The sequence below is a fragment of the Budorcas taxicolor genome, chromosome 2 (assembly GCF_023091745.1).
Source record: "Budorcas taxicolor isolate Tak-1 chromosome 2, Takin1.1, whole genome shotgun sequence".
Taxonomy (NCBI): Eukaryota; Metazoa; Chordata; class Mammalia; order Artiodactyla; family Bovidae; genus Budorcas; species Budorcas taxicolor.
Genome location: NC_068911.1, coordinates 116,918,136 through 116,935,097, shown reverse-complemented (window position 1 = coordinate 116,935,097; position 16,962 = coordinate 116,918,136). Strand labels below are relative to the sequence as shown.

The window sequence follows — 16,962 nt, the reverse complement described above, 5'->3', positions numbered from 1 at the left end:
TTGGCAGGCGGGTTTCTTTACTACTAGTGCCACCTGGGCCTCTTGATGAAAGTGAAAAAGTGAAAAAGTTGGCTTAAAGCTCAACATTCAGAAAACTAAGATCATGGCATCTGGTCCCATCACTTCATGGCAAATAGATGGGGAAACAGTGGAAACAGTAACAGACTTTATTTTTCTGGGCTCCAAAATCACTGTAAATGGTGACTGCAGCCATGAAATTAAAGGACGCTTACTTCTTGGAAGAAAAGTTATGACCAACCTAGACAGCATATTAAAAAACAGAGACATTATTTTGCCAGCAAAGTCTAGTCAAGGCTATGGTTTTTCCAGTAGTCATGTATGGATGTGAGATTTGGGCTATAAAGAAAGCTGAGTGCAGAAGAATTGATGCTTTTGAACTGTGGTTCAAAAGAAGACTCTTGAGAGTCCCTTGGACTGCAAGGAAATCCAACCACTTTATCCTAAAGGAAATCAGTCCTGAATATTCATTGGAAGGACTGATGTTGAAGCTGAAACTCCAATACTTTGGACAACTGATGCAACAAACTGACTCATCTGAAAAGACCCTGATGCTGGGAAAGATTGAAGGTGGGAGGAGAAGCGGACAACAGAGGATGAGATGGTTGGATGGCATCACCGACTCAATGTACATGAGTTTGAGTAAACTCCAGGAGTTGGTGATGGACAGGGAAGCCTGGCATGCTGCAGTCCACGGGGTCGCAAAGAGTCGGACACGGCTGAGCGACTGAACTCAAGTGAGCGCCACCTGGGAAGCCCGCCTAAACCTGGAAGGGGCTCCAAACGAGCCTTGCACACTCAGAGCCAGGTTAGGCTGGGCCTCCAGCCTCCTCGTATGGCTGTGCAGCAGCTGGTGGACACAGGTGGAGCAGGGGCCTCTGGACACAGCATTATAGAGCTTCCCAGTCCCAAGAGAGGGGCTTGTGCTGGGGCTGGGGAGTGAAGGGATCTGCTCTCCCACGGGGCAGCCAGAGCCAGCCACCCCAGCCCGTCTCAGACACCAGGACTTTTGTATTATATGTGCCTCTCCTCCGGCTAGAACATCATCCCCCTTGCACATCATGGACAACCTGCTCCTCCATGTTCAGATACCTGTGCATTCATGCCTTCATTTCTTCACGCTCAAATATCTACTGGAAGCATACATGCTACTCTGGGAAAACAGTTCTAGAATAAACCTCATAGTAGCCACAATAATACAAATATAGCAGAAACTAGTCCATACAGAATGTCTACTACATGCCAGGTGATGTCGAAGCACTCTACACTACTTAGCTGCATCGCGGTCTTCCAAAGATACGTATTTTGTCTGATTTTAAGATGAGGACACCAGCGTTCAGATCAGCAAAGGATACTCAACTGCCAAGTAGCAGAGCAAGGATTCAAACCTCATCTTCCCAAGCCTGAGCCCCGGGTCTCAGACCACAGTGACCGTCCCAGAGCTGCGTGCTCCATGTACCATCCACGCAGTTGCCATAAGGCCTGCCACACTCTGCAAACACCTCCTTGGTAACATCTCCCCAACCACCTGATCTGAGTGTGCGGCTGCTCCCCACAGGACCCCGATTGAGAGCCAGCACACAGCTGCAGACGATGGCCTTCCCAGGCCCCAACTCAGCCTTCAAGGCCTTTCGGGCCCCACTCCCTTCCTACAGTTTTCCTGGTCACTCAGGCCCCAGGCAATGGCCATATCAGCACCGTGAGTTGGGGTATCTGGTTTCTCCACAGGTCAAGCTCTTGGGGACAAGCATTATTAGTCTTGGATGACTCCTCTCCTCCTCCCCACCTGCCCAATCTGGTGCTAGCATTCAGATGCACTGCTTTCCCCCTTCACCCATCAGTGTGCCAAAAAGGAGGAGACACCGATAAAGCCACAGGAACCTCAGTCCACATGGTCCAGTGCCCACACATCCACCTGGGTACCCCAGTCACCCCTGGGCCTAACTGCAGGGCAGTCAAAAGGCCTCCCCCTTCCTGGGTCCTACAGGTCCCCAGACACCACTGCCCATCCCGCCATGCCTGGCTGCTGGACCCCTTGCCTCCAGCTGCTCTGCCCAAGACTGCCTCCCACTGCAGGTGAGCTTCCCAGCTGGCCCTCCCATTCCAACATGGCAAGGACCTGACTTCAGCCTCTGTGGCTGGCTCCTGGATGCCCGGGGGAGCCCCTCTCAGGCCACACACCCCAAACAAGGCACATGCGCCAGCTACTGACTGCCCCTAAGCCCTTGCCCTCCTGACAGGCTACTCTGTTCCTGTTCCCCCCATAATGTCCCCCCTCTTTCCTCTTCCCACTTGGAAAAACCTCACGCATCCCTATGGGCCCTCTCTCAAGCTGCCTCCGAGGAGGCTCCCTGGGCAGGATCATCCAATGTATCTCTGCCAATACATTTCTGGTTGGCGTTTCGGAACCATCTCTGTAATGCCCATGTGAGCTCAGGGAACCCCAAGGCCCCCGGGGCAATCTCCGGAAGGCCAGGGATCCCCCATGCCCCCCGAACGCCAGGCCTGACTTCATTATCTTCCAAATGTTCCCGAGATCAGAGGCCGTGAGACCTGGCCACAAACATAAAATAAATTATCCTCCCCACACCAATGATAAATGGTTCTATTAGCAAACCAGATTGTTAAACTCCAATATAACAGAACGCAGGAAACCGGGGCCCATTCATCCTCCCTCCAGCGCATACTGAGTTGCAAATAGGTTATTTTGTGTGTAAATAACACATTAAAACACAGCATTAGCTGTGTCTTTTGATAGAGAGGAAATTGTTACAAATAAATAATTCTGGACAGGAATGTAAAGTAAGCCAGATTTAATAGTGCATGCCTGGTGCAGTCGTGTTAAACATGACTAAAATGATAAACCCCAGAATATACTAATAGTAAACTATGCGCTGACATCAAAGTAATGAGGCTGTATTTTCACCAAGCTTTAGAAATGCTACAATTAGTTCTGACAGAACCAAACGTCAGAAAAATGTTTCTAACATAAACAGCATCCTTTTGGGAAGCTGAGGTTGGGGGCAGGAAGGGGACAGGGCTGGGGGCAGCTAATGCCCCAATATAGGCAGAGCCTCAAATACGGGTTTCCAGTCACCACGGTGTCCCTGGGTGACTGGACTTCAAGTATATGGGCCTCAGTCTTCACATCTGTAAAATGAATGGATTTGAACTAGATGATTGCTAGAGCTTCTTCCAGTTCTATCGTCGGAAATGACTTCGAAGCTTTCTCCAAACTCTACAACAGTTTAACATGTAAAAGAGTCACGAGAAGTGAAGCTACGTCTGCCAGGCTGGTCCCATGTCCCGCAGACTAACAAGACTGAGAGTCAAAGCAGCACCTGGAACACCTTCCTGCTGCCAGGGCAGCTCAAAGGCACAGAAACACAGATCCGAAATGCAAACGTGAGCCAAGGGCAGTGGCCAGAGTGCAGACCCCAGGCTGGCCTTGAACACTGTGGGCAGGAGGGGAAGAAGCCTGCTGTACTGGGGGCAGGCGGGCATCCCTTCTGATCTGGGGTGGCAGATGCTTTGAGAGACATTTAAAGCATGAGGTCTCAGCATCAAACATGAGGCCACCATATGCAAGAAGAAAGCTGGCTCAGACCCACATCCCCACCAGTTACTTCATTTCCACACAGGCACTCTGCCAGCCATGGTCAAAGGGTGTCCCATTTCAGTCCATTGTGGCCAGAAGGAGTGACCAGTATTATCTCCATTTCCCAGACTTCAGAGAAGTTAACTGACTTGCCTCGGAACACAGAGCTAACAAGTGGGGAGCTGGGAGGAAGTCAGGTCCTTTCCCCCACTCTCCGTGCTCCATGGAGAGCTGGAAGGAGGCTCCAGCCCACCCTCTCTGATCCTCCAGGACACCCAGGCACCTGAGACCATGTCTGGGCATCATCAAGAGTCATTCAGGGCATGGAGGGATAAATTAGTAGGAGTTGGGGATTAACATATACACACTACTATATATAAAATAGATAATCAAAAGGACTTACTGTATAGCACAGGGTACTATATTTAACATCCTGTGCTAAACCATAATGGAAAGGAATCTGAAAAAAAAATGTCTATATATGTATAACTGAATCACTTTGCTATACACCTCAAACAATATTGTAAACCAACTATACTTCAATTTAAAAAAAAGAAAGAAAGCAGTCATTCAGAGCCCATCCTGAAAACGCCCAGGGAACTGTGCTGCACTCCACTTCCTGGGCGTGCAGAGCTGTCACAGAGAACTGAGCTCTGCTTTCGGGAAAAGTCTTATGGGAACCGGCTGTTCCATGTGGCTGGGCCGTTAAAACAAGCTCAGAAGCAGCACCAACAGCCATCCTGAAAATCACTTAAATAAGAGTAATTGCCCACTTAGTCACACGTGAGTGCATCCTTGGGCTCAAAGCAAGTGTGTGGCCCTGCTAGGCAGCTCAGGAGGCCAAGCAGGACTGGCCCACAGCAACAAGTTCCCCGCTGTCCAGGGAGTCTCAGGAGGGGCGCCAGGGCCCAGGAGGAGGCCAGGCCCAATGGACCCTCATCCTAGGGGACCTCCGGATTGGCAAAGGCAGCTGGCCACCCCAGCCTGCCGGGCACACACTTGGCGTGACAGTACCAGACTCAGTCCTGGATGTCTGCCTTGCTGGGGGCGCTGTCACAGGGCCTTGGGGCTTGAGCAGGGGGAGTGGGAGAGACTCAGAAATAGACACACCAGGGCGTCCCTGGTGGTCCAGTGGTTGAGAATCCGCCTGCCAATGCAGGGGATACAGGCTCGATCTGGGAATAAGATTCCACATGCCTCGGGGCAACTAAGCCCCTGTGCCAGAACTACTGAAGCCTGAGCACCCTAGAGCCCGTGTTCCGCGGCAAGAGAAGCTACCGCAATGAGACCTGCATACCACAAAGAGCAGCCCCCGCTCGCCGCAACCAGAGAAAGCCCACACGCAGCAATGAAGGCCCCGAGCGGCCAAAACGAAATAATTTTAACATTTTTTAAATTATTATTTTTTTTAAAAAAGAAAGAAACAGACACACCAGGGATGGAGACACTTAAGGATGACAGGGCAGGGTGGGTACCATATGACTTGGGATTTCCCAGTCCTGAGCCTCACAGTAAGAACATCTTATTTCCATACTCTGGCATTTTCGCAGCATTCTGAAACAGGCATGAATGCCTCCCCTTTGAACAAAAATCTACCTTGAAGAAACTTTCCGAGAAGCCAATGGCCTGTGACCAAGAGGAAGGGGTGGCCAGTGGGAGCTCAGGCAACAGGGAGTGCCGTGCTAACAGCAATGCCAGGCTCCCCCCCACCCAAAACTGCCCAGCTGCCACCAATTCTCTACTTCGGGGGACTCATCCATGCCTTGGACAGTGACCTGGGAAATCTGTTAACATATACACGCCCAGGCCCTGGCCCAGGAGATTCTGTTTTAGCATCCTGAAAGTCTGCCTTTATTACAGTCACCCAAGACTCTAAGGCTTGGCCAGCTTTGGCATCATTCAGTCTGATCCCACCCTCCAGCACACAAGGCTGAATTAAGGAGGCCAGGGACCCACTAAGGTCACCTATCCATGACACCCTGTGGTAGCAAAGCACAGCAGGACAAGAACTCAGGTACAATTTCCAGCCCAGGGCTCCCTCCACCTTCTCAAACAGGAAGACACCAGAAATCTGGGATTCCTACCACCTGTTCAGGGGGGTCCACTAGCAAGGGTAACCTCAGAAAGAGACCTTCTAAGTCAGGCAGAGCCTGCAGACCTAGGAAAGGAAATTGGTTATAGTTTATAAAGCAAAGACTTAACTTGGAGTTAACTGTGTGCCTGGTACCATACGTGTGCTAACACAGGTTAATTCTCACAATGCTATGAAGCAGGTGCCATTCTGGTGCCCATTTTATGGATGTGGAAACTGAGGCACAGACCTGCCCAAGATCCGCACAGTTGAGCCTTAAGCAAACAGACAGGCTCCAGAGGCTGGGCTGCTTCCACTATGACTCTGCACTGTATACAAGGAGAGAGATAGCTACTACTCACAAGGGGCCTGTGCCAGGCAGGTGTGAGCACACTGTATGTCTCCTGTAATTTCTGCACGGCACCTCTGCATATGATTCTTACTCTACCTGTACAAAGACCCGTCCTGCCTCCTGCTGCCAGGCATAGAGAGGCTAACATCTAAGAGTGATCAGAGTCATAGCTCACAGGCTCTGCTTCAGGAGGTCTGGGGTGAGGCCCAAGTCCCAAGGATGCTGATGCTGCTGACTCTGATGGAAGGACCACCCTGGGAGCACCCTGGCCTAGGACATGGTGGGTGCTCCGTGTAAGAGTGAGGTGTTGGCTCCCACAGACGCATCATAGAATTTCTATGGCCTGTGTTGACTCTGGGGACAAGGAAAGCTCCCTGGATCAAGATGCAGCTGAGGTTTATGGCTCCAGCCTTCTCATCCTCCCAGCCCAGAGGTGTGGGGGTGGCTGGGTCCCTGGTGCTCAGCTGAAGCAAACACAGAGGTTCAGAAATATTTTTGGAAAGAAAATCCACTGTTGAAGAGGAAAATACGACAGCATTGGGGAAGTTTCAGTGTAAAAAAATGAGAAACATCTGAATCGAATTGCCTTTAAAATTACGCCATGTGAAAAAATTAAAGGGAAAAATAGCTCTGAGCAAAAATATGTTTTTAAAGCTTGATGGCCTCCCAAGTGTTAGCACAGCAGCTCAAGAGGCTGGGAAAGTGCCCACCAGCCGCGGCTTCTGCCGTCTGGTCTGACCACAGGGCTGCTTGTCCTTGCACAGCCCTGTGATGCAGAGGTGTTCCTGTCACACAAGGAGGCGGAACCTCTCAGTGGAAATACCCAGTCCTGAGCATAGCTAGCTTCACAACTCCAAAGGGTGGCCAAGCAACAGAGGCTGCTCGAGCCAGGTAACTTTTAAGGTCCCTCTGCAAATAAGTCACAGCCCAGACCTCCAAGAGCTGGAAGGAAGCAGGCGCTCTTAGGCCACTGAACCAACAAGGGAGGGGACAGATAAGAACTGTACAGAGCTGGTGCAGAGGCTGGACACATACACACAGTGTCAGCAGGCTGAGCTTTGAGGCCCAAATCACCCACAAACAATCTAAGTCAGGATCTCAAAGCAAATTCAAGAAGGAGATGCTCAGTATGGGAGAGGCAAGGGCCCTGAGCCTCAGACCCCATTCTCTAGGGAAGCAGCAGAAGGCCTGGGCCAGTCCCTTCTCCACCTCATTTCGGTCCCACCTACAAAAGGAGACACTCTGACTTCCCATGAACTAGACGTGCCAACACCACACCCCTAACACCCTAGACGTCCTGTGTGTCCTTTCCAAGCATGCCACTGGGGACTGCTACTGCCCTCATCCCTGACCTCCTCACTCTGGACCTTTACTCTCCTTCTCGTTCCTAACGGGGCCAAGGAAGCTGAGTCTGTCTCCAGATACTATCAGTAAAGGGCTGGGAGAGGACAGGGGCTGGAGGCAGCCCTGATGTATAGTGTTTGCCAATTTCCATGGTGTAAATACTTCCACCCCCGCAAGGTTAAATGACCAACCTAAGACCACAGAAAAAGCAAGAGAGTTCTGGGAGTTAGTGATGGACAGGGAGGCCTGGCATGTTGTGGTTCACGGGGTCGCAAAGAGTCAGACATGACTGAGCGACTGAACTGGACTGAAAGTCTGCCACAGATGGCAGAGCTGGAAGGAGAGCTTGCACACTTGGTTCTCCCAAGTCTGCACAGTCTGCTTCCAGTGGACCCCTGCCTCTCAGACTTGCTGGCTGTTTTTGGCCGAGGCATGTAGGATCTTAGTTCCCCCACCAGGGACTGAACCCAGGGCCCTGACAGTGACAGCATTGAGTCCTAACTCTGGACCACCAGGGGAATCCCCTTACTGACATTCTAACAGAGGGTTCTAGAAACCTGAAGGTCCTTAAGAACCAAAGAGATAAGTTTCCCATATGCAATGCACATTGCCGTGGGTCAACTACTTCTTAAGGGAACCTCTGTGTACTATAAACTTGTGACAGAGGTGAGAATAACTTGTACCCTGCTTTTTTACACTTTGCATTAAAACATACGCATGCGTGTGTGCGGAGTCGCTTCGGTCATGTCCGACTCTGAGACCCAGTGTGTTGTAGCCTGCCAGGATTCTCTGTCCATGGGATTTCCCAGGCAAGAATACTGGAGGAGGTCACCATGGCCTTCTCCAGGGGACCATCCTGACCTAGGGATTGAACCCACCTCTCTTACGTCTCTTGCATTGGCAGGAGGGTTCTTTACCACTAAGACCGCCTGGGAAGCCCCAAAACATATGCACATCTCCCATCGTGATAATCATAACCAACATTTTCAGGCTCTACATAATGTTCCACTCAATAGACATTCTACAGTTTGATTAATCAGTCCCCTATCACTGAACACTTAGGGTGTCTCCAAGTGTTTACAGTTACAAATAACATGGAAATGAAATCCTTCTGCCCAAAGGTATGATTGCTCTTAGAGTCAAAGTCCTACAATTCCAGGGGTGGGACAGAAGTTCCTGAGGCCAAAGGGCAACTAGGGAGTGGGTGATCACAGCCCTGCCAGTTCTCAGGGTCTGACCCTTCTGCATTCCTCACCACAGTGCCCCCAACATCCTCAGACAGGATTCCCCCTACTCTGGACAGATGCATAACAGGCCACGAAACACTGAGCTTGTGTTTCTCTTCCGAGAAAGCTGCAAAGAAAGCACAGTATGGATCACAGGGACAATCTCAGGGACAAACAGTGTCAGAAGAGCCTGGTGTCTGAGTCAGCAGTCACTTGCTCAACCACAGGGAATCAGCTCAGTCCCACCCCTGCCTCAGCAAGCAGGCATCCCAGGATGGTTACCCTATCTTTTACAGAAAACAACTCAGGAACACACCCCTCGACAGGCAGCTCTCAGCTCTCCCACACCCCCTGCCCCAGCCCAGCACTGCCCCTCTCCCAGGTCTTCATGCAGGCCCTCTGCCCTGCCCACCTATGCTCACACCAGCCCCAAAGCCAGATCCTGAGCCCCTCTCTTGGGCCAGCTCCTCACCAGTGCCACCTTCCCTGACACCACCCAGGGCCCCAGGACACCCTCAGGCACGGAGCTCCAGAGCAGAACACAAACATTCCCATCCTGAGAGGGCCTCCGTGTGGCGGACCAGCACAAACCCCTTGTGCTGCTTGGCACCCCTTTCTGTGCATCCATCTCACCTGTCCACAGGCCTAAGCCCCTGTGGGCCCACAGCAGAGGTTCTTTGGAACCTTCTAGGACTTCGGTTTCCTGAGTGAAAGAGGATTCTTGCTCACAGCATCTCTGTCACCGTGGGTAAGATTTAAGGAAGGTCTGATGTCACGAGATTATACAGACTTGGAATAACATTTGCCAAATATTCTCACAACACAGTTTAGGAAAACGAGGCCCAGAGAAGCGAATGGCCTGTCACACCGGGACCCAGGACATGGCTCTTCGCAAATGGGGTGTTCAGAGAGTGGCTCAGGGAGCAGGAGACACACCTGACTTGCTCCAGTGACAATGAGCCACCTGCCCTGGGCACTGGATGGAGAGGCACGTCCACCCAGCGCAGGAACCTCATCATCCAAGCACTCCCCTGGGGTCCAGCAATGAGGGGATGGATGGAGGCCTGCAGGGTGGGCAGGACCACATCCTGGGTGAGGGCATGGGGCAGAGCGAGGTCAGGCGCCTCTGGGGAGCCACTGAACCCCAAGCTCTAGGCCCACTGCCTGCCCCTGCCCCCAAGAGACCAAGACCCCCTCAAGCATCTGTGGTTATTGCCCCATCGGTGACAACCAGGTCTGATGTTCAAGGGCTTTCCCAGTTATTCCGTAATTACTCCCTAATTACCACCTCGGTTTGTTCTCAGCTACTGGGACATGACAGTGAAGTGTGCCGCACGGCAGTTCACAATCCACTCATGGATTCAGAGAGGCAGACACAGGCCAAGGTGGGGACAGCTGAGGGCCTGGAGGGTGGGCCAGAGACGCACCAAGGTGACACAGGCCTCAGGGGCCCACGCATCTCTGCATCAGGCAGAGGGACAGCCTGAGACGTCACCACAGGCCAGGGGAAAGAACAGAACAAATGTAGACCCAGCCAGGCCCAGGACAAGCCAGCGCTGGACCACCGCAGGCCCCCACCCTTGGCCACGCCTCCTCTCCTTCCACTCATGCCCTGGCTCCCTGACAACACGTGCGCGGGGTCCACCCTGGCCTTTGGCGCCTTCCTCCACCCCACTGGCCCCTCCTCACAGGGGAAGGGCCTGGAGAGCCTGGTTCCTAGAGGGGACTGGAGTCAAGGGACATCACACAGGGCAGGAGGCCAAGTACCCACCTCCTGGAGCAGGAAGGTTGGCCTGGGACCTCCTTCCACTGACTGGGGCCACACATCCTGACAGTTGACCTCCAACTCAGAATCACAGGGAAAATAAAAACAAGGTGGTAACAACGACCAGTTCACTCTTGGAAATAGTGAATCCTACCCACTCTCTCTTTCCAGCTCCAGCTCTAAGCCGCACCCAGCACGGCCCAGCATGGCCCAGCAGTCCCAGCATCATCTGAGCACGGGTTAGGATTACAGGAACCCAGCCTCACTCTGACTCACCGACTGGGGGTCTGCACTGGAACAAAGTCCCCTGGGATCTGTGTACATCAACGTGTGGGTGGTGCAGCTAGCACTCACACCCCACTCCAGAGAGGGCAAAACCCCCCCACCCCCACTGCTGCCTCTGAGCTGCGCTTGAGTGGCAAAAGCAACAGGGCATGACTAAATGCGCTTGAATAAAAAGGGGAAGAAAAGAAATCTGAGTCTCTCCATTCCCCAGAGACAGAAATAGTGTTGTGGCCTCCAGATGGACTGCGCAGACACAAGGGGAGGTCTCGCCTTCCCGCCAAACTTTCCCAACGGGATGCTGGCACAGACCAGTGGAAACCAGAGTGTATTTCTCTTTGGGGCAGTAAAATGAGAGGCTGTGGCTTGGGGAGTCCTTCTGTTATAATTAAGTTGGCCAGAAATTCACCTAAGGATGCTAAATTCCGTACCTGACCCTCTAATTACAGCCAGAAGGGATCAGGAGACAATTACTTTCCAAAATAGTCCTTGGCAGGCCGGAGGCAAGAAGCCGCCTCTCTGGCACATGTGTGCCAAGGGAACACACACCCAGACCGCCCCTCAGCCCCACACCTCCCATCCCTTCACACTCCCATTTTCCCGATGGAGCCTGAGATGTCCAAACCCTCCTTCCCGATGTAGGGGGGCTGGACCTCCAAGATCCACCTATAGGCCTCCATCCCAGTGCCTGGGGTCCCCAGAACCTGGAGCACCCTCTGGCTCCCCCCATGAACCCAGGATGTCTGCCCAGTGACATCGACCACCCATCTCATTGAATCTCAAATGGACTCATGAAAAACACCCCCCTGCCCTGCCAAGTGCGTTGAACAGCAAGTACCTCCTTGGGCAGCTACCGCGGCTGCCGCCGCCGCTGTGGCCACCGCAAGGGCCGAGGCTTTCCTGCCGGGGTCAGGGAAAGCGAGGCCCTCCAGGATCCCACCTTTGACTTCCTTCTTGTCCGTGGCCGTGGCTGAGGCGGATGCCTCCATCCTAGCCGCACATAGTCCTGGGTGGCAGCCCTGGAGGGGGAGACAAAGGCAATCACCAATGTGTCCCTCAGACCCAGCTAGGAAGCACCAACCCAGGTTCCCGGCCGCCGCCCTGCGCTCCGAAAGCAAACAGCTTCCTCCTCTGATCACTGCCAAGGAGGGTTTAATTAATTTTGAGGCTTCTACATTCTGAGATTCATCTGGTCTTTCAAACGACCTCACAGACAGCAGCCAAGCATTTTCACTGTTCCCGAAGATTTTTCAAATCTAAGCAACAAGTTCCTAGTCCCGCACATGGCAAGTAGCAAGAACTACCTTGAGAAAGGAAGTCAGAAGGCAATGCCCCTCATCTCAGACTCACGGGACAAGAAAAATCAATGCAAGGACCACGACAGGGAGGTCCTCAAAGAAAAGCCCTCGTTCCCCCATTCCTTGGCTGCTCCCCAGGTTCATCTTTCACTTACTCATGTCTATGTCCATTCACTCTTTCATCCACTTGCTCATTCATTCATTCAACGGTTTTCATCATTTATTCCCTCTCATGCGTCTAGTCAATATCAAGGCCCTACTATGCATCAAGTGTTATGCCTGGTGTTGAGAACACAACGCACAGAGTTGGCACCCTACTTGGGAGACATGATAATGAAGGTAGGGGACGGAGAAATGTGTATTTCATTCCCCTTAGTGAGAGGTTGTGTGTGAAGGGAAGCAGAGGGGCAGGCCAGAGCAGCATGGGAAGGGCAGGAAGGCCACCATCCCGCCTCACTAAGGAAGGGACGGGGTGCCACTTGAGGGTCTGAGGGAGACTGTGGCAGTCACAGGGCAGGGGCAGGAGCTGCCTGCCTGGGTGGGAGGAGGCTGGCTTGTTCAAGGGGCAGCAAGAAGCTGAGTGCAGGCCCTTGGAGTATTTCGAGCAGAAGGGGGATGTGACGGGACTCAACGGCATAAAGGAGTCACCCTACAGGTGTAGAGAGCAGATCTGGGAGGAAGGGGTCTGACTACAATGACCCAGGCAGATATATGGTGGTTTGGATTAAACGGACAGTGGCTCTGAAGACAGAGCCCACAGTCCTCACGTGGGTGTGAGAGAAAGAGTTGTCATGGGTTAAGAGAGGAACCCAGGAAACACAGGGCTCAGGGAACGTGCCATCTCCATCAGGCTAGTGGGCCACAAGCAGGCGTTTTACTAAGCGATGCTTCCCCACACACAGATACTGCTAATTCAGTGTTTGCATCAATTAGTACAGAGCAGACATTTGAAAGCCAATTTTCTTAAAAGAACAGGGGTAGGTGAAAGATGGCTCCTGTTTCTGGCTGAGCACTGGGGTGACTGTGCAATGGAGCCACTTGCTGGATGTAGCACGGGGTGAGAAGTAGGTTCAGGGCAGGTGCTCCGTTTGGGCCATGTTAAGTCTGAGACGCCTATTAAGACATGCAAAGCCTGAAAGAAAGTCCTGCTGTAGATAGCACAAGGAACTATACTCAATATCCTGTGATAAACCGTAACAGAAAAGAAAATGAAAAGAGCGTATGTATAAGTAAAGCTGAGCCACCTCACTGTACACCTGAAACTAACGCAACACTGTGAATCAACTGTACTTCAATTTTAAAAAAAAAAGAGCAGAGACTGTTAGAAGCAAGGCAGACCCCAGGGAGAGATGGAGGCCACAGGCGGTAATACGGCAGGCCCAGAGCAAGATGCCCAGGAGAGGGCAGAAGAAGTTCCAGAACGGGATGCAGGGCATTCCAACATTACCAGGAGGGAAAAGACAAGCCAGCCAAGGAGAGTGGAGCAGGAATGGACGGGGGCAGAGGAAGAGAAAGTAAAATCTCCAGGGGTGTGTTGAGGCCTGGAATCCAACCAAGAAAGAAACAGCTGACAGCAGTCAGCGCCATCAGAGATCCCATGAGGCCCCGGAGCTGCACGGTAATGACCAGGGCCCAGGTACGCTCAGGGAGAGATGGTGGCGCAGGCACTGAGTCAGGAAGAAAAAATGGGCAGCCACTTGAGACAGCCAAGGAGGCCCATGGCCACTGTTTCAGAAGGAAGGCAGTGGGTCTCCACACAGGTGGGAAGAGAAGGTTCTGGGCAGGGCTTGTAAGGTTGCAGGTGGCAGAAACCCAAAGGCAGTGGTCAGCTCCCTCCCTGGGAGCCTCAAATCTTATATCCACAGGCCCTAGAATGTCACTTTTTAAAAATCTGCACGATATTCTCATGTTTTTCTAAGCAGAAAGTGGGAGTGCAAAAGAACGCTGGACGTGAGGCAAGGAGGCGGTCACAGCTCAGCTGACCTGCTAGGCAGACAGCCCCAGCTCTGAACTGCCTGAATTTATCTCACAGGCCAGCCTGTCTAGTTTCAGTCTTGAAAACATCCAGAAAACCCTGGATAGATGAGAGACAGACAGCTCTCCCTGAGGGTTCTGGTGAGTTACAGGGTTTCCTCTGGCCTTGAGATTTCGGGATCACTGGCTGATCTTTTAAGCCTATTTGTATAATCTGTGCTGTAAGATGCTGGCTGTCTGAGCAGCACCAACAACACCCCCTGGGCCGTGCCTGCTCCACCTTCTCTGCCCCCTTAGCCTGGCCCCAGGAACCACCCCTCCCAGCCTTCTGGCCGGGACTTCGGGCCACCGTCCTCCCACATCCTCCTCCCACATCTGATCAGCTGCAGTGGACATCATTTCACCCCAAAGCACCTCACCAGTGGGGCCTCTCTGCCCCACATCCTTCCCTTCTGGGTTGCAAGCAGCTCCGTCCCACATTGGGTACCCCTCTAGGGCACCTTCTATCCTAAAAACAGGCACCTTCTCCAAACCAAATCTGATCACATCCCTCTCCTGGCCAAAGCCTTGCTGAGGCCCCTGGCCTTCAGGTATAGTCTTCCTGGATCTACCTGCAGCATCCTCATCCCACCCTGCTCTTTACCTTGACCCTGGCATGCCCACCAGAAACACATCACCCTTTCTGTAAGACAGACTGCTATTCTTCCTTCAAGATGCCACTCAAATGTCACCTCCTCTGGGAAGCCCCCCAACTCCTTCACTATCATGGTCACCTCTGTTTCCAGATCCCTGAAGCACCCTCATTACCCTCGTACTGTGTTTATCATCACCACCAGGTCCAGAGCTGCTCCCCACTCAGGCTGGCACAGAGCAACCACTCAGGAATGAAAGTGTTAGTCACTCAGTCGTGTCCAACTCTTTATGACTCCATGGACTGTAGCCTGCCAGGCTCCTCTGTCCATGGAATTCTCCAGGCAAGAACACAGGAGTGGGTTGCCGTGCCCTTCTCCAGGGGATCTTTCCGACCTAGGGATCAAATCCAGATCTCCTGCATTGCAGGCAAATTGTTTATCAACTGAGCCACCAGGGACTCCCTCTCAAGAATGTCTGGCAGAGAAAGTGCATCTCAGATGCAGGAAATCACAGCTCTTGGAAATACAAGTGATTTTGTGAACAATCTGGTTTTTCATCCCAAGAAGCTCAGGTGAGCTTAAACACATCTTGAATTTAGATGTAAAGACAAAATAATAGCTGGAACAACACACCCTGAACAAGCATTTACCAGGTGCCAAGCTCTTTGCAAGACTGAGTTCATTTAATCCTTGCAACAATTTATGTAGGAAGAAACCAATGTTCAGAGAGGCTGAGTAACTAGCCCAAAGACACACAGCTTAAAGCAGCTGCACCAGGCCTTTAACCTAGGCCTGGCACAAAGCTGCGTTCCGGAGCATCATGGTAAACTTTCTCAAGTGAGGACCTTGCGGTACAAAGAGACTTGCCCCAGAATTCCCTAGAAGCATTAAGGGACCTGTTGAGTGTGAGGAGCCCTATGCCAGAAGACCATGAGGCTTCAACATGGCCCCTGTCCTAGGGCTGTATCTAAGGTAGCAAGATTGGTGAACGGGGACAGCCAGCCAAGGGACAGGCAAAAGCTGAGGCTCTGTCTAGGGCTGCCTGCCAACACAGTCCTGCAGGGAGTACGGTCCACTGAGGCTGATGGAGGGAAGGAGTTGGTAGTTGTACATGCATCCCTAACTCTTTATTCCATATCTCTCTGTAGACAATCAGTTTCGTGCCTCACACTGCCGTAGGCTGGGAGCTGGTTAGGCTCCTTCCCGTGGGTCTGACCCCTCTCACACAGCCTGGCCACAACCTGCTATGCATCCACCCTACTGAACCATGACCTCCTCCAAGCCAGGGCAGGGCTTCTGCACCCCTGGGTCCCCAGGTCTAGCTGAGCACGTGTTCCAACCCCTTTCTGATGGGACAAAGTGGACCCAGGGAACCAGGCCAGCATCTGGAGGGAAGCGGGCTTAAGGGACCAGAAACCAGGACAGGACTCAAGGAGCCCACAGGGCCAGTCCACGTGACCAAGCACAGGCTTCTGGAAGGCAGCCCCAAAGGCAGATGAGGAAACTGAGGCTGGCAACTCAGAATCTGTGACTGTAGAGTCCAGGCTGCCACGGCAAATAAAGAGGCTCAGTCAAGAAGGGACCATGACCACATCTGTCGAGGGACACGAGGAGACTGGAAAGAAGAGGGAGAGCCTGGGGGTTTTCTTGGGGTACAGCAGCTGCAGCTGCCTCACGCCAACATCCCCACCTTATTATATGGTCAGTGCAGATGGCAGCATTCAGATCATTTCAGAGGAAGAGGGGAGCAGCCCACTGTCCACAGAGGGAGAGGGCCCCGGTCCACGGTCAGCTCCTCTGGCTGGAACGCTGCCCGAAGCCTCAGGGCGAGCCCACCCCAGGACCAGGTGGACACAGTGGGTGGGAGAGGGCTTATTCAGACTGCCATACTCCAGAGGGCAGTGGGGCTGGGAGTGCCTAGGGTTCTGCAGGCTCCGGTGGGGAACTGACCCCACCGGGACAGGGGTGGGGCCTGCAGGAACCTCTGTGTCACAAGCCTCATCTTCTGCAGACCAGCCATGGCCCTCTCCCTCCCTCTCCTCCAGGAGAGGAAGGCAGCAGACAGAGCCGAGAGGCCGCGTAAATCACAGGAATTACCGGGATTAGCACAATTTCTGGGTAAACACCAGGCGCCCAGGGTCCCAGGCAGCCACTTTCACTCCCTGAAGCTCCTCTGGAGCAGACTCTGCCTGTCAACAGCCTCACCTGGGCTCCAGGAGGCCAGCTGGGGACAGCAGGGAGGGGCCGCGGGTCCCCAGGCCCCTGCTGGCGGCCTGTGGTCTGTGCTGGGGGACAGCCCACCAACTCCACAACAGGATCCGGATCAGGAGAGGCTGAGAGCACAGCCCCCACCAGGTTAGAGAGAGTCAACACCCCAGCTTTACCCAGGAAGCCAAACTCCT

The 16,962-nt window shown here is 52.9% G+C and overlaps 1 protein-coding gene across 1 annotated transcript in view; it reads right to left on the bottom strand.

Moving 5' to 3' along the window:
* Window positions 1-11,645, bottom strand: part of GLI2 (GLI family zinc finger 2) — a 189,413-nt gene extending 177,768 nt beyond the window's left edge. The window contains exon 1 of the mRNA XM_052635517.1: window positions 11,495-11,645. Within this exon, the coding sequence (XP_052491477.1) occupies window positions 11,495-11,645 (151 nt within the window). The remainder of the gene's footprint in view (window positions 1-11,494) is intronic.
* Window positions 11,646-16,962: the final 5,317 nt, after the last annotated feature.